This window comes from Rhinoraja longicauda, chromosome 4, assembly GCF_053455715.1.
Source record: "Rhinoraja longicauda isolate Sanriku21f chromosome 4, sRhiLon1.1, whole genome shotgun sequence".
NCBI classification, from domain to species: domain Eukaryota; kingdom Metazoa; phylum Chordata; class Chondrichthyes; order Rajiformes; family Arhynchobatidae; genus Rhinoraja; species Rhinoraja longicauda.
The window spans coordinates 55,799,707-55,822,666 of NC_135956.1; the positions used below are offsets into that span (position 1 = coordinate 55,799,707).

A 22,960-nucleotide genomic window follows, 5' to 3' on the forward strand; every position below is an offset into this window, starting at 1 on the left:
TTTCTGGCACTCCATGCGCTTTAGAGTCGCAGGAGGGGCGCCATTAGTGGGCCAGGGATGTATTGTTATTTCATTAACACATGACCTCTGTTGGTCCTGAAAAACAGATAATCCAGAAAGGCTCTGGAACCGAGGGTGCCAGAAAATCGGTTCAACCTGTAATTGCACTCTTTCATACATCCAATATTTTTCAGGTTCTTAGATTTGTCTAACACAAGTTATATCCAAATTGTACAAAACAACATAGGACATTCCATGGCAATTTAAGCAGTCCATTGAGCTTGGATCTTATAAATATGACAGACAAAAGTAACAAACCAGATCTGCTCTGACCAATGAGCCACATGAGCTTGGCAGTTGCATGTCTGTTTTTTTTAATAGGGTCTCAGGCAGTCTTCTTCAGGAAAGCAGGTTCCCAATGTACTGGCAACACTCAGAGTTCTGCACAGACTCTCTGAGAATAATTAGCACATCTCATCATCTGGATAGTGTTGACAGCCAGTGAGGTTATATCCCCATGTAGGAAGGAACTGCAGATGTGTAAGAAGGAACTGCAAATGTTGGTTTACACCAAAGATAGACATAAAATGATGGAGTAACTAAGCGGGATAAGCAGCATCTCTGGAGAGAAGGAATGGGTGAAGAACAGTCTCAACCCGAAACGTAACTCATTCCTTCTCCCGCTGAGTTACCCCAGCATTTTGTGTCTATCTTCGAGGTACTACCAGCCTTCAGTTGTTATTGTAATTGAATGATTCCAAATGTCCGACAAAAACTCAACATTTGTAAACCATGTCATATCTATTTAACTAAAATCACAAAACATTAAACACAATTAAAATATAAAACACTTTTTAAATGGTTAAACAAAAACAGAAAAGTACAGCACAAGAACAGGCCCTTCTACCCATCATGTGTGTGTCGAAATGATGCACGCCACACTAATCTCATCTGCCTGCACATGATCCATAACCCTGCATTCCCTACACATCCAAAGACTTATCTAAAAGCCTCGTAAACATCACTATCGTATTTACCTCCACCACCACGCCAAGCAGCACATTCCAGGCACCCACCACCCTCTGTGTAACATCTCCTTTAAACTTTGCCCCCTTCACCGTATAACTATGCACGCTATTCTTTGATATTTCCACTGTAGGAAAAAGGTTCTGACTATCTTATCCATGACTCTATTTTACATAATTCTATCAGATCTCCCGTCAGCCTCCGAAGATCTGGAGAAAACAATTCAAATTTGTCCAACCTCTCCCTTTAGCTAATACCCCCTAATGCATGCAGCTAATTATCCTCTACTAATCATAAGGGGTTTGCTATTAACAGTATACTTTCTCCTTTACATTCGACCTCCCAATGTGCAACACTTCACACCGACTCGGAATAAACTCCATCTGCCATTACTCTGCCCATTTGTGTAGTTAAAGCATACCCTTCGTCGCAGTCCGTAGCTCGAGCAGTCATTGTGCCATCTGCAAACTCACTAATCAACCCATTTACAATTGTGTTCAAGCCTAGGTTTGTTATAATACTTCAATTTCCAAGTCTCTCACTCTTCTTTGCACTTTGTAAGATATTTTATATTTTAAAAAACCCTTGACACCAGACAGCAGTAATTTATTTGGTATATATACTGGATATGAAGCGAGACAATGAAATTCTTACATTAGATGCAACAACAGCAATAAATGATATTATTCTACGTAAACTAGACAAAACCCAAAGTGCATAGAATATCAGTAGTAGTGCAAAGTTCATTGCAGTTTGGTCGGGTTGAGATGGTTAAGGGTGGTGGTTAGGTTTTTACAGGGTGGTTCAAGAACCTGATGGTTGACGGGAAGAGGTTGTTCTTCAACCTAGAGGCAACTGTCCTCAAGTTCCCGCACCTTCTTCTCAATGGGTCGCAGTGAGAAGTGTGTAACTAGGCCCTTGCTAGTCTGATATTAGCTGCCTTCTTGATGCACCACTTGCTGAGGTCCCTTCAATGGAGGGGACGTTAGTACCAATGATGAACTGAGCAATGTCCCCAGCTTCTTCAACAACAAGAAGCTTCTTTTGTTCCTGAGTATTTATAGCCTGTCAGTGAGATCTCCACTGTATGCCTTTTATCGCCATCATTGACAAGTTCCTTCATTTCTTTGCTAAGTGCAAAAACCAGCCCATTATCTTTAGGATCAACCCCCAGGGGTTCAATATTGAATTCTAAGGAGAATGTCAATGCATGCATCCCTGCATCATCATTGATAACAAACTACCCAATCATTAAGCATTAAAAGAAATACTTCAAACCCCCTTCTCCATTAGTCTTATTGGCAACTCAGTTTTATAAGGCGGCAACAACATTCCTGAAATTTTCAAATCGGTTACAAATTTGAGAAGAATATCCATCAATTATACAGTATCATAAACGTTATTTTTTTTAAATGTCACGCTTCACATGATCTTAAAGAAAATAACCTCCAAATTAGAAGCCAATCGGTGGAAATGACCAAGGCTCGATAGAAATAAAAGACAAAACTTGAAAAGCAGTTTGTCGGGCACATATAGCCAAAAGCATTCAATGTCGGCACAAACAGAACATATACACACAACCAGAAGAGGCAAACTCGTAATAATAAAAGAGGAAATAGTTATAGAGTCATACACCATGGAAACAGGCCCTTCGGCCCAACTTGCCCATACCAACCAATATATCCCATCTGCACACATCTCACCTGCCCGCGTTTGGCCAATATCCCTCCAAACCTGTCCTATACACGTATCAGTGCAATTGTTTCTTCAATGTTGAGATAGTCCTTGCCTCAACTACCTCCTCTGGCAGCTCATTCCATACACTCTCCATCCTTTGAGTTAAAAAGTTACCCCCCAGATTCCTACTAAATCTTTCCCCCTTCACCTTAAACCTACGTCCTCTGGTTCTCGACTCCCCAACTCTGAGCAAGAGACTCCTTGTGTCTATCCGATCTATTCCTCTCATGATTAATACACCTCTATAAGATCACCCCTCATCCTTCTGCATTCCAAGGAATAGAGTCCCAGCCTGTTCAACCTCTCCCTATAGCTCAGACCCTCAAGTCCTGGCAACATCCTTGTAAATCTTCTCTGTATCCCTTCCAACTTGACAACATCTTTCCTGTAACATGGTGTCCAGACACCACCTTCTAGGAACTATGTACATGCACTCCTAGATCCCTCTGCTCTACAATACTCCCCAGAGCCCCACCATTCACTGTGTAGGTCCTGCCCATGTTAGACTTTCCAAAATGTAACACCTCACATCATGTATTAAATTCCATCAACCTTTCCTCAGCCCATCTAGCCAACCAATCAAGATCCTGCTGCAATTTTTGACATCTATCATCACTATTTGCAATACCACCACTTTTGTATCATCTGCAAACTTGTTGATCTTGCCATGTACGTTCTCGTCCAAATCATTGCTATAAATGCCAAACAGCAATGGGTCCAGCACCGAATCCCGAGGCACACCACTAGTCACAGTAGTACGAGTAGAAAGGGCTTACACCGGGGAAAAGCAGACCAATAGAGATTTTATACTTAGTGTACCCTGCGCCTAAGTATAACACTGAAAAAGTTAAATTTTACACTAAATACAAAACAATCCATTTCTGATGATGAATGGCTATTTGTTAAACTTAACCTTGCAAAGAATTGTAGTTGATAATACTTGGAAATTACATATAATAAATATGTTTTCATTTACTTTTTAAAAAGTTATTACACTTGTATTAGCTGAGCTCAGCTGAAAAGGTTGACAATACCTGTGGCAGTCATGTGAAAGCGTGCATTATCTCCAGATACTAGCAAGAAAATGAAAATAACCTATATTCATAAATTTGAGTTTAGAATGTGGTTTAACAGGTTATAAACCAAACCAGAATGCACTCTTTACAAACCCAAAACTAAATGAGTTCTGCTGTGAAAAAACAATACCACACAAGGAGAATATAGAACTTCAAATAGACCTACGATTTACATATTCACATCAGCCTTCTTAAATGCATGCAAAAATATTTCCCCACGTCGGTGAAAATATTATACTTCAGAATTAATAACATTGGCAAGAAAACAAATAATTTTAAAATTTAGTATCCTTTCAGTTATATTAATGAATTGGTATTACATAAACGCCCAATGATGCCAATTTTTTATTCGATACTCAAAACTAAATACAAGAAAACTGAGTCTCGAGTCTGAAGAAGGGTCTCGACCCGAAACGTCACCCATTCCTTCTCTCCCGAGATGCTGCCTGACCTGCTGAGTTACTCCAGCATTTTGTGAATAAATCGATTTGTACCAGCATCTGCAGTTATTTTCTTATACTCTTGGACATTGTTGTTTGTTTCTTCATCCACGAATTTGGGGGATTACTGGCAAGACCACCATTTTTCCTTAACATGTTGCTTATTACAATTTTAATCAAAATATGGTATAGGATGGAAAGTTACACAACTGGACTGAATAGGATGGCAGATTTCCTCTATATAAAGGTGTTTATAAATCATTAATGGTGTCAATTTCTTTATTCCTTTTCTGAAACAAAAAAATGAATTCAAATTCTCAAATCTGAATTCTTAGTCAAAACCTCTCGAATACAAATCCATTAAAAACTACATGGCAGCATTAATTAAGCAAGTGTCTATTATTTGCATGAATGGATTCAAGAGGATAGGTTTGATTTTATTTTATGGAATGTTACTATTTTAGAAACTAAGGTACCATTTCTGGGACTTTAGGTTGCAGAAATTGTCAATGCTGAATTCTAAAGTTTAGTGATGAATATCTGAAATGGTGAATTTTGTTTTTGTTCTGCCAAGTTACTTTTAAAATAATTTTTTTAAATTTCAAAAGTTCTTTTACAAAAAAAATTACCAAATGCATTTATTTTCAACGAGGAAAAACAGGAAGGCAGACATTCAATACCAACCTTAATTCGGTTTCTAAAAGATCAAATCTGATAAATCAAACCTCTTTTAAGTGAATTGAAGTTGGGGAGTAGAGAAGTAATATTAAGTTAGGGCAATAGCTTTATACTCCTCCTCCTTCGCGGAAATCAAGTATAAATGGAAAGCACGGGTAAGGTGACTGAAAACACGGAAAAGGGAAGGATATAAATAACATTGATCTCAAAATGACTGGTACAAGGGAAGCAATAAGAATAAACCAAAGGGAGTAACGGAAGCTGATAGCGAGTTCTTAAAAAAAATCCAAGAAAACAAGTATTGGAAGCAAGGCGTAGAAACAGTTGCTGGTTTACTATGAAAGGCACAAAGTATCGGAGTACCTCAGCGAGTCAGGCAGCAACTCTGAAGAACATGAATGGCGACGTTTTGGTTTGGAACCCTTCTTCAGAAAGCACTTTGTCTTTGCGGGTAGCAAGTTAATAAAAAGCAGTTTCCCCCTCCCCCATCCCAAACCCAACCAGAAAACATAGGTTTTGTAGTGTACTGCAATATCCAGTTTACAATTTGAGCAGGGTTGTGTAGTAATTAAGGTCAGAAAAATCAATTGCATGATTTTTGATGTTATTGACATTTTAAAGTTTAAAAATACACTCTCCAACCTACCTTGCCCGTCTTCAGCATTCATATCATAATGGGACTCGCCCGAGTGACGGCCAATGGGAAGGGGGGGGGGGGGGCATGATGACTGCCGTGGTCGGGACCTGCCAGAGTGACGGAGCAGCGAATGTGCTCCCCCCCACCCCCGAGGACCGGCGCCCATCCCGGTGTGCCCCGCACCCGACCTTCCTCCCGTGGTGCAGCGCGGCAACAGAGGGTCCAACGAGATGGCCATCGCTGCCATTCGCCGCAGGTCCACGGCTCGCTCTGGCTGCAGCGCTGGCGGCATGGGGCCGATGTGATTGGCTCCCTGCTCCCTTCCGTCACCCCTCGCCTGCCCACGGCCCCGGGGGACACTCCCCGCCCGGCAACGGATGCACTCCCCCCCCCCTCCCCTCCCAGGACGAGCTGCGTTTTCAACGTCAGTCATCGCATGCTCAGTTGGGGCCCGTCGATCTAATACAGAAGCTCCCTGACTTAGTGGATGAGTGGGGAGTTCAGGAGGGATGGAGTGGGTGAGTGGTGGGGAGGGGGGGGCTCAGGGGGGATGGAGTGGATGCGTGGGGGGGGGGGGGGAGGAGGGGGGATAAGGGGGGGTGGAGTGGGTGAGGGTTGCCTCAGGAGACGCCTGCAGGAGAGATTTGGACCCAACCGTCTAGTCCCCTTTAAAAGGCAAAGATAATTATAATTGGTCTGCATCAACCCAACTTTGATCATCACTTCTGCCTTTACTCATGGAATACCTTTCTCGACTAAATGTGTTTGCTATAATGATAGACACTTTGGTTTTAAACGTAGAACATATGTGCAAATATATTTATATCTGACATAATAAGTGTTCATGATAAAGACCATACTTTGGAATTCATTAAACCATATTATAACAACAGCTTCAAACAAAACTTGCAGAAAAGCAAGATTAACAAAATGCTTTCAACGGGAACAGCTCACTTGCAAATTCTGTTCCACTAAGTTTTAACCAGAAAAGGCAATATTGTTTTATAACACCACTGGTAATACAGTTTAAAAAAAATGTTTTTAATTTATTTCCATTGTACTGCATATTATTTACACCAAGCTCTCATTTTTGCAAATATTGTTCACAATGATTCCTGCTTCAAAAATCTGTCACAACAATGGCAAAGTGCATAATTAGGTAATTCTGATTTAGCTCAATACAAAGAGTAGCAAGTCTACACTTGCCCTTGGACGGTTGCAGCATCTCAACTGAATTCTGTTTCTATCACTGATTAACTCCAATTTCAAGTTCAATCATAACAGCTTTTGCAATAGACAAAATGTAATTATGCATCAATTGACTATACAAAGAAATCCCAACCCAGCACAAAAGTTGCTCTAATCACAATTGAAGATGATTTAAAATATTCACCCTAACTTTTAAAGCTAATTAATAGCAAGGATGCAAACAAACCAATGAAACCAGAGTACAAATGAAAATTCTGCATTAAATTCCAGGTTATTGAATAGTGTTACACGAGGCAATTCAATTTAATCCCAATAAAGTAGCTAACTGGCTCGATTTTGCTGAGTGGGTCACCACTGTCACACATTTTACCCTGACTTGGATCCACTTAGGAAGAAAGCCCTGCACCCAGCCCAACAAGGTAATCAGGTTATATCAACAGGAAAGATGGCAAGTCCCCAACTTTAGTGTCAAGCTTTTCAAATATTTCTGAACTTCCCTATTGGAAGCATTCAAAAATTATAAAAAGTGAAATTTTAAAAACATTAACAAATGCTTGGAAGTAAAAGCAAAACAAAAAGATTCAGATAATTACATTGTAACATAATAAAAAATGTGATATATATCTTATTTTAACTTTTCTCCCTTGGCAGCTGCAAAATCTAAATTAAAAGTGGAAAATGGTCACAAATCCTGTGCAAGACCATGTCAATGAGCTGTTGCAGAACCCAGAAGATAACACTGACAAATTCACAAGCTGGAATGTATCAATAAGTTCAAAATTTCCACATTTGGAAGCACATGCTTATTTGAATTCAGATGTAAATGTCAGCATTTTGCCACAAGATTCAGTCTAATAATTGCTTGTTATTTCAACTCCTAAAAATATCCTTTTTACAAAATGCTGTGAGGCGAGTTGTTCCAGAGAGGGAATATTTAATGACTTTGGCCTTCTCCATTCCTGCATTTCCACCATTTCTCTAGCTGTCGTGTTCTAATGAGACCCCCAAATGCGGTCATGCGAGGATCAGCCAACACAGCAGGCTAACTGTATCACTTACAAACACTCTGCAATGAATTAACTCATTCAACCCAAAATAATCGTACCATACTCATCTCAATCTAATATCCATACGGCACTGCACAGAATTCAGTTACAGTAAACAAACATTAAATATTAGGACAATAGTTATGAATGAATGAATAAGTTTATTGGCCAAGAATGTGCTTATACAAGGAATGTGCCTTGGTGCTCTGCTCACAAATGACAACACAAACATACAGTTAACAATTAAGAATAAAGACATCAAAACAATAAGGATACAAGCATAAACACATCAAAACAATAAGGATACAATACGTTATACTCTGATTCTTAATTGGGGAATCTACAAATTTATGTGCATTCCAGAATTTCCGATCTATCTTCAAGTTATGCGTGAGAACGTACTTCTCCAATTACAAGAGCCACATTTAAACTTTTATTGCAATGACAAATTACAAGTTATCAAATATCTTGCATTTAGAAAAACTAGATTTCAAAATAACAAATCCTGTTGCATTTTGGGAAGTCAGACTGCGGCAGCATTTTCACAGTGAATAGTATGATCCTGGGGAGCGTTGTCGAGCTGAGGGATCTCGGAGTACAGGTGCACAATTCCTTGAAAACAGCATCACAGATCAATAGGATAGTAACGGCCGCTTTCGGTACAGTGGCCTTCATCAGTCAGGGTATTGATTATAGAAGCTGGAACATTGTGTTACAGTTGTACAAAACATCTGTAGTTGGAAAGTTACTAGAGTATTCTGATGTATCACAACATGCTGGAGTAACTCAGCAGGCCAGGCAGCATCTTGGAGAGAAGGAATGGGTGACGTTTTGGGTCGAAACCCTTCTGCAGACTGATGTCGGGGGGGGCAGGACAAAGAAAGGATATAGGTGGAGACAGGAAGACAGTGGGAGAACTGGGAAGGGGGAGGGGAAGAGAGGAACAGAGGAACTATCTAAAGTTAGAGAAGTCAATGTTCATACCGCTGGGCTGTAAGCTGCCCAAGCAAAATATGAGGTGCTGTTCCTCCAATTTCCGGTGGGCCTCACTATGACACTGGAGGAGGCCCATGACAGAAAGGTCAGACTGGGAGGGGGAGTTGAAGTGCTCAGCCACCGGGAGATCAGGCTGGTTAAGGCGGACTGAGCAAAGGTGTTGAGCGAAAAGATCGCCAAGCCTGCGTTTGGTCTTGCCGATGTAGAGAAGTTGACATCTGGAACAGCGGAAACAACAGATGAGGTTGGAAGAGGTGCAGGTGAACCTCTGTCTCACCTGGAAAGACTGTTTCGGATGGAGTCGAGAGGGGAGGTCAAGGGACAGGTGTTGCATCTCCTGCGGTTGCAGGGGAAAGTGCCTGGGGAGGGGGTGATTTGGGTAGGAAGGGACGAGAGGACCAGGAAGTTACGGAGGGAACGGTCTCTGCGGAACACAGAAAGGGGAGATGGGAAGATGTGGCCAGTAGTGGGATCCCTTTGGAGGTGACAGAAATGTTGGAGGATAATTTGTTGGATACGCTGGCTGATGGGGTGGAAGGTGAGGACAAGGGGGATTCTGTCCTTGTTACGAATGGGGGGCAGGGGAGCAAGAGCGGAGCTGCGGGATATAGAGGAGACCCAAGTGAGAGCCTCATCTATAATGGAAGAGGGGAAGCCCCATTTCCTAAAGAATGAGGACATCTCTGATGCCCTAGTGTGAAACGCCTCATCCTGGGCGCAGATGCGGCGTAGACGGAGAAATTGGGAGTAGGGGATAGACTTTTTGCAGGAGACAGAGTGGGACGAAGTGTAGTCCAGATAGCTGTGGGAGTCAGTGGTTTTGTAGTAGATGTCAGTCACTAGTCTGTCTCCTGTGATGGAGATGGTGAGATCGAGAAACGGAAGGGAGATGTCGGAGATGGTCCAAGCATAATTAAGAGCAGGATGGAAATTAGTGGTGAAATGAATGAAGTCAGTGAGTTCTGCATGGGTACAAGAGGTAGCACCAATGCAGTCGTCAATGTAGCGGAGGTAGAGTTCGGGGATGGGGCCAGTGTACGTCTAGAACAGGGATTGTTCGACGTACCCGACAATGAGGCAGGCATAGCTAGGGCCCATGTCAGTGTCCATAGCTATGCCTCAGGTTTGGAGGAAGTGGGTGGAGTCAAAGGAGAAGTTGTTAAGGGTAAGAACCAGCTCTGCTAGGCGGAGGAGAGTGTTTGTAGATGGAGTTTGGCTGGTTCTACAGTCGAGGAAGAAACGGAGGGCTTCAAGATCATCCTTGTGGGGGATGGAGGTGTAGAGTGACTGGACATCCATGGTAAAGATGAGTGAGTAGGGGCCTGGAAACCAGAAGTTATTGAGAAGGAGAGCATGTGAGGTGTCTTGCACATAGGTGGGGAGGGATTTGACCAGGGGGGATAGGATGGAGTCGAGGTAGGTGGAAATTAGTTCAGTGGGACATGAACAGGCAGAGTATTCTGAAGGATAGGTTATACAGGCATTTGGATGGGCAACGGCTGATTAGGGATAGTCAGCATGGTTCTACTTGGGAGGTCACAAATCTGATTGAGTTTTTTGAAGACATGACCAAAAAGGTCGATGAGGGCAGAGCTGTAGATGTTGTGTACATGGATTTCAGTGAGGCATTTGACAAGGTTCCACATGGTAGGCTGCTCTGGAAGGTTAGGTCGCATGAGATCCAATGAAAGATAGCTGAATGGACAGCAAATTGGCTCCATGGAAGGAAGCAGAGGATGATGGTGAAAGGTTGCTTCTCAGACTGGAGGCCTGTGATTGGTGGTGTGCCTCAGGGTTCAGTACTGGGCCCCTTTACAGTTTGTCATCTACATCAATGATTTGGATGAGAAAATACAGGGCAAGATTAGCAAGTTTGCTGATGATACAAAAGTGAGTGGTTTTGCAGATAGCGAAGATGGTTGCGAAAGATTGCAGCAGGATCGGGATCGATTGGCCAGAGGAATGGTTGATGGAATTTAATACAGAGAAGTGTGAGGTGTTGCATTTGGGACAGCGAACAATGGCAGGACCTACACAGTAAATGGTAGGCCTCTGGGCAGTGTTGTGGAGCAGAGGGATCTAGGAGTATGGGTGCATGGTTCCTTGAAGGTCAAATCGCAGGTAGATAAGGTGGTCAAAAAGGCTTTTGGCACTTTGGCCTTCATCAGTCAGAGTATTGAGTATAGAAGTCTGGAGGTCTTGTTGCAGTTGTATAAGACGATGGTGAGACCGCATATAGAGTATTACTAGACCAAGTGGACCCGTTGGGCCCAAACCTCTCTTGCATTGGTGCAGTACCCTCTCCTCCCTTCCCTTCCCTCTCCTCCCCCTCCCTCCTCACCCCCCCCCACCTCAATCCCCTGCCTTATCCACCCTCCTAACCCCTAGGAGAGATTAAATTTTAAAATGTGAATAACTTAAAATATAACACCGATTTCAATGAAACTTCTTCCATTAGAACCAAAGGGATGACAATGAGTAAGGTGGGCCTAAAATTGTCATGCTATCATGTACTGTTTTGGCTGTAGTTCAGGAACAAACAAACAAACAAGAGTTGTAGTATATAGATGTTCAGTTCTGGGCACCATGTTCTACGAAAGATATTGCCAAGCTTGAAAGGGTTCAGAAAAGATTTACGAGCACAGGAGGATGAGGGGGAATCTTATAGAGGTTTACAAAATCATGAAAGGAATAGATTGGGTAGATGCACAGTCCCTTGCCCAGAGTAGGGGAAGAGGACCAGAGGACATAGATTCAAGGTGAAGGGGAAAAGATTTAATAGGAATCCAAGGGGTAACCTTTTAAACACAAAGGGTGGTGGGGGTATGGAACAAGCTGCCAGAGGAGGTAATTGAGGTTGGGACTATCCCATCGTTTAAGAAACAGTTAGACAGGTACATGGATAGGACAGGTTTGGAGGGATATGGACCAAGCCTAGGCAAGTGGGAATGAGTATAGCTGTCTTCTGACAATATATACACCCTACTACCGCTGGTCAAACCTAATGGCTTTGCACATCAAAACATTGATACAGAATTTTCAGCATCCGCTGCATACCAATTACACTAAATATTTCACGCATCTGTCTCACTTCAAATTAATACAAGCCAACATTATTATATTGCCCATATATTCCTCCAAACACAGAATATTGGCTATGCACAGGTATCCAATGCATTGTGCAGAAAATTGTCTGATCTATAAAAATCACAATTTGTTGATCAAAAGACTTGACCAGTTCAAATCTGATGTACACATTACACAGTGGAGAATTTTGAGAAGTTTGTATCTGTATACAATAAAGCTATAAATACTTCTCAAATTGCTTATCAATCAAATATAACATTTATTTCTCATATTCTCTTCAAACACAAGAGAATAAATAATATGCCATTCTTCCCCTCTTGCCAGCCAATAAGGTCACAACTGATTTTTTTAAAAACTTCTGTGTCACTCTCCTGCACTAACCGTGTCCTTTGATATCTAAAACTCAATGCCATTCTTGAATACAAAACAAACTGAGCCTCCACCGCCATCTTAAATAGAGAATTGCAAAGATTCACTACATTTTGGATTTTGAAAAAAGCTAAATTATTATGCCTTCTGACAATATATACACCCACTACCATTGGCCAAAACTAATGGCTTATCATGTTAAAACATTAATACAGAAATTAAATATTTCAGCAATCACTGCTACCAATTATACTCAGTGCTAATTGACTTCAAGAAGCGAATATACACGCACCCTGGGAAATATTGACGACACCGAAGTAGACAATTGAAAGTTTCAGGTTCTTAGGAATAAATATCACTGGCAATTTGTCTTAGACCAGCCAAATTTAAGCAATTGTCAAAAAAGCACATCAATGCCTCTATTTCCTTGAAAGGCTTAGGTCATTCGACATGTCTTCAACAACTCTCCAGAGATGCTGCCTGTCCCACTGAGTTACTCCAGCATTTTGTATATACCAGCCTTCGGATAGTGAGTTCTAGACCCCTATAAACCACTGTATGAAGAGGGTTTATCATTGACCTCCATGGCCTCTCTGTTTAGGGAAATAGGCCGTTGCTTTTTACTCTGTATTAATTTTTACTCTGTATAAAATTTGATTCCGTTTCCTCTGTTTCAGAGAAAACACCAAGCTGATCTAACTTTTTCCACTGTTAAGATTTTAGTCTTGAATTGCCATTGCATTCTCTTCGGTGCAAAAATGTATTTTCTAACGTGATGATCAGAATTTAATGCAATACTTAAACCTAGTCTAACTAGTGTTGTGCACAATTCTATCGTAAAAGCCTTGCCCATAATATTCTGTCTCATGTAATAAAGCGCCCCCAATGCCTTTTTAACCACCTTAATTGACCTATCCTGCGTTCTTTCAGCATCAGTAAATACGTAGTCCAAGGTACTCTTGTTCAACAATTCTCAGCATCACCGTTGCCTTGTTCCATATCATATCATATCATATCATATCATATATATACAGCCGGAAACAGGCCTTTTCGGCCCACCAAGTCTGTGCCGCCCAGCGATCCCCGTACATTAACACCATCCTACACCCACTAGGGACAATTTTTACATTTACCCAGCCAATTAACCTACATACCTGTACGTCTTTGGAGTGTGGGAGGAAACTGAAGATCTCGGAGAAAACCCACGCAGGTCACGGGGAGAACGTACAAACTCCTTACAGTGCAGCACCCGTAGTCAGGATCGAACCTGAGTCTCCGGCGCTGCATTCGCTGTAAAGCAGCAACTCTACCGCTGCGCTACCGTGCCGCCCATCTCCCCAAATGCATTATAACTCTGGATTCAAGTTCATTTGTCACCTTTCTGCCCAACTGACCTGAGCATCTGCAATTTTCTTGCAGTCTCACTTACTTGTTGTAAACCAATGTCGATTTTTGTATCTTCTGTAAATTAATAAACACTACAAAAAGCAAGGGATTGACGACCGTGTCTTTTTGACACCCCGCTGGTAGCAGCCTTCCAGTCATAACACCAAAACAATTCACTTTTGATTCCTGGTACTGTAAATTTGGCACTATCTCTTAGATCCCAAGGACTTTTGACAAGGTGACTAATGGCAGACTGGTCAAATTACCTCGTATTATCAAGAATTATTTTTGCAATGAAATCTTAATTCAACCCAAATACATTTCAGCATCTATAAAGAATTATGAGATGAAATGTAAACATTAAAATTTCTCATCACATTATGTAAATGGAGTCATGCAGCATGGAAACAGACCCTTCAGCCCAACTTGCCCACATCAACCAATACAGCCCATCTACATTAGTCCCAGCTGTCTCCATTTGGCCCATATCACTCTAAACCTGTCCTATCTATGTACCTGTCTAATTGTTTCTTAAATATTGAAATAGTCCCTGCCTCAACTATCTCCACTGACAGCTCGTCTCATACACCCACCACCCTTTGTGTGAAAAGGTTACCCCTCGGGTTCCCATTAAATCTATCATCCTTCACCTTAAACTGTACTCTGGTTCACTATTCCTCCACTCTGGAGAAGACTCTGTATGTCTACCCAATCTATTCCTCTCTTGATTTTATACGCCTCTATAAGATCACCCCTCACCCTCCTGCACTCAAGGAATAGAGTCCCAGCCAGCTCAACTTCTCTCTATAGCTCAGACCCTCAAATCTTGGCAACATTCCTGTAAATCTTCTCTGTAGCCTTTCCAACTTGACAACATCTTTCCTATAACAGTGAAGGACAATGTGCCACAAACGGTTTTGACCACCCTATCTTTCTGTGACGCCAGCTTCAAGAAATTATGTATAGGAAGGCAGCATTTCTGGAGAGAAGGAATGGGTGACGTTTTGGGTCGAGACCCTTCTTATTATGTACCTGCACTCCGAGATCCCTCTGCTCTACAACACTCCCAGAGCCCTACCATTCACTGTGTAGTTCACTGTTTAGGTAAATAACATATGTAGAAAATGGCCATTTGAACAAAGCACTTAAAATAAAGTTTAATATTAACAATATTGTCAGGGCAACAACTATCTTGCTCCACAATCCACGTGTAATAGCATTACATGTTATTTTCTTGGCATTATATTCCATGCAAGTGGTTTTAGTCCAAGCCCAATTAAGTGATGGATGGAGACAACATGCCATCTCCCAATAAGATAATCTTAACAATAAAGAAACACAAAATAAATTGCAGATACCAAAATTTTCTGAGCAAACCAAGAAATGAGCCTTACCCTTAGGCCCAGTTGCCACCCCAATTCTACACCAATAGCAACCCTGAAACGTTGTCAGAGGTGATGAAAAATCCATCAAGGAAATGCAATAATTAAGACTATAAACCCTTCATCAATCAAGACGCATGGCCAGTAACGCACCACCACTTAAAAAAGCATTAAATCTTTAAAAATGGGACACGAACTATAAAGGAAAATACAATTTTGATTGCTCGGTCAGTGACAGTGACAGAAAATCCAATTGGCTCTTTAAAGTTTAATATGAAAAAAAATCCATGGGCTGTCTGGAAAGATTGACGATACCCATAACACTGGAATAATAAAATTAGTCTTTCGCCAGAATATTACACCACCAAAACGCAGTGTACGAATCTGTCTTTCACAAGCTCTGCCAAACATGGGGAGGGTTACAAGAAGAAAGGTGCTGTCTATCTTTTGCTGACACATGCACACAAAAAAAAACAATATTGGAGAAAGGGCACCAGCCCTAAATTCCTCTGCGCGCACGTCCTTCTGAAACTGAACGGGATCGTGGAATATCCCACAAGAGAAAAAATAAATTTAAAAAATAGGAAATGTGGTTCGAATTAAAAGGGGATGCGGAATAAGGTTGGACAGCTAGTAGAGATGTAACCAGCCCCATCACCAACGGTCAGAGCTCGCCCCCCAGTACCTGAATTATGCAACCACAAAATGCGCAGACTTCAAGAGAAAAGGGAGGGAGGAACGAAACACACACGGCAGCGTGCCTGCCGAAGAGCCAGCGGCATCTGCAACACAGCGAGACAGATGGCTGCCTTTCTCCCAGCCCCCTTGTTTTGCTTGTTCCTCCTTTCTTCGCTCCGGCAATCTCTCTCTCTCTCTCTCCCCCCCCTCTATAGCCCCACACCCCGGACTCGAGAGCTCGACTGCACCACGCACGACCTTACCTCCTCGAGCAGGGACGCTGTGTTCCTACAGTTGAGTAGCTTGGTGGTGAAGCTGGAGGTGGTCGGCGAGTTGTAATCTTCCGTCGTTTCGGCGATGAACTCCGATACGGATATTTGATCGGGCATCCTTCACAGTGGCGGAGGTAGAGGGGGGATGGAAGGAGGGCAGGCGGGAAGAGCGGCGAGGAAAAGCCAAGGGTCCAGGTGGTGTGGGAGGGAGGGGAGAGGGGTGAACATGAAAAGAGAAACAAGAACGAGAGCAGGTTAATCACAAGCGCCCTCGTTACCGCCGCCGCCACCGAGTTTGCTGCGCTCCCTCGCGCACGCGCGCCCGACGTCTCTTCCTCCAGCCCCGCAGTCGGCCGCTCGTGCGCGCGCGCGCCGCGCTCAGGCCGGCGGTTACCCGCTCGCGCAGCACGCTGAGATCGGCGGTTACCCGCGCGCGTTCGCTTCCACTCTCCGTCCGACTCGCGCTCGAGGTAGCAGGTCACGTGCCAACAGAGGGGGGACACACACAAGTGCAGTGCGCACGCGTCGAATGTAGCTCCATCAATGCTCCCTCCCTCCAACATTTCTTTGTTAGTTAAGGCTCCCTCTCCCCCTCTCTCCCCCCCTCCCCCTGGAAGGCCAAGATGAAAAAAGTGTCCTCTAATGACCCCATTCCCTGCGATGCAACAAGGGCAGAATCACTAAAGATATAATGTCTGCATTGCTACCTGAACCATATGCATAATGGCAGAGGATCAAATAGATAACAGAATTGAATGTGCGGGTTAAAGGATGATGTGAGAGAAAGGGTTGTTTTTTTGGGAACACCAGCATCACTAATGAGGAACGAGGAAGCTATTCGGAAAAAAAGACCACAAAGTGTTGGAGTAACTGAGCGGGGCAGGCAACATCTCTGGAGAACATGGACAGGCGACGGTTCTGAATTTGAATTGTCTGGGACCAGCATCCTGGCAAATTTAAGAGCTGCAAGTAATGGTAGGTAAGATTCAGGTGGAGTGAAAATGTAGTACGTTAAAATAAGGGGTAACTTTAAGGTGAAAGGGGGAAATTTAAAAGAGATTTGCGAGGCAAGTGTTTTACACAGTATCGTAGACACCTGGAACCTGCTAGCGAAATTGATAAAATCACATACAACAGCAATTTTAAGAGCCTTTGAGACAGGCACGTGAACAGGCTAGAAATAGAGGCATATAAAATATGTTCAGTTAGATATGCAGTTTTAATTGGCATCACGGTTGGCCAGAGAACCTGTTCCCGTGCTGCATGGTTCGAAGTTCGAAATGGCAAAGTATTGCATAGTAACGTAACCATGTAGAAGATAACTGAGAATGTGATGGGAATGGACAGTGCAGACAACATAAAAAACGCAATGATGATTAATGATTAAAAGACAAAGTTAAAGATTCTATCTGGACGTACAGAGGGGTGATCATATTGAAACATAAGATTCTGGGGGGTGTTGATAAGGAAGGTGCTGGAAGGAGTTGTGATGTTATGCAGAACTAGAGACCATTTTCAAATAGGGGGTGACATAGAACAGCACAGGAAAGGGTCCTTCATTCCCACAATGTCTGTGCTGAACATGATGCCAAATTAAACTAATCTCCTCTGCTTGTTTGTGCTCGATATCACTGCACATTGCATGTGCCTATCTGAAAGAGTCTTAAACATGTGCTCCAGCACCCACCACTCTGTGTGGAAAAACGTGCCCTGCACATCTCCTTTAAACTTTCCACCTCTTATTTTAAAGCCATCCCCATTAGCCTTTGATATTTCTACGCTGGGGTAAAAGGTTTTGACTGTTTACCTAATCCTATGCTTCTTGTAATTTTATATACTTCTATCAAGTTTTCCCTCAACCACTGATGCTCCAAAGAAAACAATCCAAGTTTTTACAAAAACATTTTCTGAAAAATGGGACCATTCATCAGACTGATTATGGTGGGTTTAGGGGAAGGGGTGGTGGAGAAATCTGGAAGAGAGGAAGGGCAGAACAATATGTGTGTACAATGCATGGCAAGTGATAGGTGGATACAGGTGAGGAGGATTCCTGATAGGCAGATGGTTAAAGAAGGCCAGTGATGAAAAGACAAAATATGTGAGATAAGGATAGCATTGTTGTGCATTGTGAAGCCAGAGCAAGGACTGGATGGCCTGAGCTATAGGGAGAAGTAGGCAGGTTAAGACTTCATTCCTTAGAGTGCAAGCGGCCCGGGGGTGGGGGAGGGTGATGTCATGAGGTGTATAAGATCGCGAGGAATAGATGGGGTGAATGTACAGTGTTTTTTTACCCAGAATACAGGAATCAAGAACCAGAGGACATAGGTTTAAGGTGAGAGGGGAAAGATTCAATGGGAACCTGAGGGGCATCATTTTCACACAGAAAGTGGTGGGTAGATGGAACGAGCTGCCGGAGAAGGTGGTTGAGGCAGGTACTATAACAACATTTAAAAGACATTGGGAAAGTATATGGATAGGAAAGGTTTAGAGGGATAAGGGACAAATGTGGGCAGGTGGGTATAGTATAATTGGTCTATGGCTGGCATGGCTAAGTTAGGCTGAAGGACCTGTTTCCATGCTGTATGACTATGTCTCTAATGTAGGTGGAAGAGGAGGGGAGAGGAGAAATGGGTGTGAGGTTGGGTGGGAAGAGGAAAAACGGGGGTTATTTGTGGATAGGTACCTAATATTGGAGAATTCAATGTTCATACTGTTAGGTTGTAAGCTACCCAACTAGAATATGAGGTGTTGTTGCACCATTTTGCATGTGGCCTCACTCTGGCAAGAGAGGAGGCCCAGGACGGAAAGGTTAGTATGGGGAAGGGGAGTTAAAATAGTTAGCAACCAGGGGATCCTGTAGGCCTGCCAATAATAGGCCTACCAGAGCACCAGCCTGTCTGAAGCCATTTGTGGCCATCCCTGATTGGTTCCTGGTCTCTGCTCACCTTCAGCTCTCCTCCACCCACCACTTTCAGTTTGAGGAAGTATCCCAACCCAAAATGTCCCTCATCTTTTTTCTCCAGAGATGCTGCAGGAGCTGAGACAGGGAAATTAATAATGTGCATAATGAAATAGAAACATAGAAAATAGGGGCAGGAGGAGGCCATTTGGCCCTTCGAGCCAGCACCGCCATTCATTGTGATCATGGCTGATCATCCACAATCAGTAACCCATGCCTGCCTTCTCCCCATATCCCTTGATTCCTTAATCCCTTGAATAAAAGCAATGTTAAGAAAATTGCATGTCTTATCAATAGAAGACACAATGCTATACCAAAACTGATTGCAAATCAGAATAGGAAAGAGAGAGAAACTTAAAATAGTCAAAACAATCCTGGAGAGAAGGTGCTGGGCTAATTAACGGAACTACAGGCTGACAACTAAAGCCTGGACAAGGCCCGAATACTGGGTTCCAAAGGAAGTGGCTGCAAGGATCTTAAGGATACATTAATTATGGCCTTTCAAAGATCTCTTGTTTCTGGAAAGGGCTCCGTGGATCAGAAAGCCACAAATGTAACATTGCCATTTAAGAAAGAGATAACTAACTGCAGGCTAGTAAGACTAACATCTGTCATTCAGTAAATGCTGGGATCCATTACTGAGGAAGTGGTAACAAGATACTTTGAAAATGATAATATGATTAGGCAGAGTCAAGGTAGTTCCATGAGATAGAAATAATGTTTGACAAATTTAGTAGAATCTGTTTGGGATATACAATTGATAACCACCAGTATAGTGTATTTGGATTTCCGAAAGGCATTTGAAAATATGTTTCAAAAAGGTCACTGTTTGAAGGTTATACAGTTCAATTAAAGGATTAGTTAACTGATAGGAAATACACGATAGGAATAACCTGTCTGTTTCAGGCCACCAATTATAATTGGTGGAGAACCACAGGATTCAATGAATAGCTAAAGCATCAGCTATTTACAATTTACATTAATAATTTATAGAGAGTCACGGTGTGTATTGTATTAGCATTAAAAAATGGGAAAGTAAGAAGATCATAACAATTCTAGAAAAGGGTATAGGTTGTGTGGGTAAAAAAAATACCTTCCTGCTCCCTGCCCTTCCTCTTTCTTCCTCAATCATTCCCTTTTCCTCTCTTCCCACCCCCCTTTCCATTGCCCTTACTTCCTCTTATTCCCCATCATTCTTTACTCATTTCTCTCTTAGTGAAACAAACAGTTGTCAGTTGAAATACTGGAACTGTAGTGGCTCTTGAGCAACTGTACCTGAAAGGAAAAGGTGAAGAGAACAGCATTCCACTGGCTAAATAGTAGGTTAATTCGTACAACACATCTAGCTTGCAACCTGTTCCACTTTCCCCTTTGAGTCTACCACTCACAAAAATGCATTGTCACACTTGCACTGCTGAAGGCAACAGCAGGCAACTATATCAGAGGAAGCCAATCCAATGACCCATCCCAACTCTAACATCACAACAGCAGCGCATTCTACATTGTTCCATCACCGCTGTTCTCTCTTCAGTGAACCAATCATATACAGTGGACGAATATGGGTACAAACAGAACTTGTGGCATATTGCAATACCTTGAGTCATATTAAAATTCTCAAAAACCCTCTGGGTTAGCTTCTGAAACCACAGTAATTTCTTATTAACCCAAATCATGAGTTTAAGTAATAGAGAAGATCGAGATTGAGTTCTATTTAATTGTTCAAAACCCTTTATATTGAGGTGTTGTTTTCATTTTTTCAACAACTAGCAAATTAAGTTATTATTTCTCAAAAATTTCAACGTTTTAGGAGTTAAAATAATTCATCCTTTTAAAATTTATTTTGGACCAATGTCCCAGTACCCTTTTTATCTCAATTTATGGATACTTTGAAAAATCATAATAATTCAGATACTGCATGTATACTGGATATCTGCGATTTCAATGACTGTAAGCTAATTCAGATGTTAACTCATTATTTACTTAGGGCTATTCAAACACCTGCACTCCATCCATTCAAACAGGTGTTCCCAAAATATAAGTACCTGTTTCTGCTGCTGCTAACATGCTTTTGCAACGTTAATATTGGCCATTGGCACCTTGAACACACTTGTATCCTGTTGGAACCATTATATGGGATACAACCTGGGAAGCTGCAGCAATTTGCATTTTATGTGCGCAATATCACCAAAATGACAGCATAAGTTAGCCTTCAAAGTGACATGGATCTTCTGTTCTTTTTTTATTCTTTGTCCATGGTTTCAAACTACTGCACTCGTTCTTGAAATACTTGGCTGAAACTTTTAATAAATAATGTGATTAGCATCAGAAGCCATGCAATGAGAATACCACTCTCCCACTAGCGGAACTATTATTCTTTCTGGCTTTCTTTCTCCACTCTTAATTGCCTGTTCAAAAACTGCCCTGGAGAAAACATACTTCAGACAGCAGGCTCCAGCTGAGCACAGGTGCAATTGCAGTTTGCACAACTCTGGGGCTGTGGATATTTCCACCTGTAGCAACATGAGATTAATTACCAACTCCCTTAAACCATGATTCCTTTCATAAATTAACAGACTACCATCACACTAGAAATTTTGAGTGGTTCAAAATATGTGACAAACCTTCATCATGATGTAAAGATCTGTGAGATTATGATAGCAACACAATTGCATTGTAGGTAGTGCGGATATCTCACAGTTCCAGTGACCTGATTTGATTCTGATCTCGGGTGCTATCTATTTGTATGTCCCCTGGGCATTATCATAATTGATATAATGTTTGTTCGAGTAATTGGCCACAGTACATTGCTCCTTGTGAAAGTAGCTGAGGGAGGATCAGGGTGAGGTTGATGCATATGTGAGAGAATAGAACAGGATCATAGACACAAAATGCTGACACAAAATAACAGGAACATAACACCAAGACAGTGAGCTGCATAACCAAAAGTTAAGGCAATAGTAGTCAAACAAAAGCATTGCCTTCACCACCCTTCCTTAATTTTAAGACATTACAGCTCCCGCTCATTTTTATCTGTTTGGTTTGCCATTGCATTTTGCTGCAGACATTAGTCAGCAACTTAGCTATGTATTGATGTAAAAAACACAATATATTTCAAAAGAACGTTACATGTGCAAGCTACTGATACATTCACATGCTTAAAATGCTTTCTCACTGTACCTCGCTACACATGACATTAAACTAAACTCAAACTCATTGATGTGATGCTTTGTGCAGGTGAGTCTGAAGGAGGATAATCACATAATTTGCAGTATTGCTTTTCCAAGAAATTCTGTACCAGAACTGAAAATCAGAATACCCAAATTATATGCCTATGTCTTTCTGGTGAATACTATCAGACTTTTAAATTTCACCCCACAATTTGTACCTGAAAAATGTAAAGTGCAATGATTTGCAGATGGTCTTAATTTTCCTGTCAGGAAAACTAAGGAACTCTCTTAAAAACTGAAAGTATAAAAAAGGACCCTGTTATGAATGCTATCTGCAAACTTACTCTCAATAAAAGGCCAAAAAAGCTGTAAGTTTGACAAATGATAGCAAAGCAAAACAACCCTTTGTCTTGATGAATTAGTGCATGTTTGCTTCTGTGCCAAAGATTTACAACAAAGCTGTACAAGGTTGCAAGCACTGCCAGTAGATGATTTATGCACACTGGGAAATATATTTAATAAAGGTTAAAAGAAATAAGACAGTCTTTTTATTTCCTTTATGGCATTGCGATAAAAAATTTAAAGGACGTAGAATTTCAGATCTACCATAGGGGATATACCTAGGGGAAATACCTGACCTAAAAAGCACGAGCTATATGTGCAGTTGACTTGACTATTCTGTCTTATTTTTCACATCTTATGATGTATCATAGTCTACAAAAAAAATAGATCACCAAAATTCTTTGAATATATATATACAATGATCGTCATTAATTTCTCCTCACACTATTTCAGCAGCTGATTTACAACCTGTT

General features: G+C 41.8%; 1 protein-coding gene across 2 annotated transcripts in view; it reads right to left on the bottom strand.

Annotated features, from left to right (window-relative positions):
- LOC144592771 (arf-GAP with SH3 domain, ANK repeat and PH domain-containing protein 1-like) overlaps positions 1-22,960 on the bottom strand; it is a 161,833-nt gene that overhangs the window by 124,700 nt on the left and 14,173 nt on the right. The window contains exons 1-2 of one of the 2 annotated variants that reach the window (XM_078397759.1): positions 16,414-16,430; positions 16,011-16,137 (exon numbers count right to left, since the gene is read on the bottom strand). In XM_078397759.1, coding sequence (XP_078253885.1) covers positions 16,011-16,136 — 126 coding nt within the window. In that variant the 5' untranslated portion in view covers position 16,137; positions 16,414-16,430. Of the gene's footprint in view, positions 1-16,010; positions 16,138-16,413; positions 16,431-22,960 lie in introns of those variants that run through there. The other variant, XM_078397758.1, reaches the window with a different exon arrangement.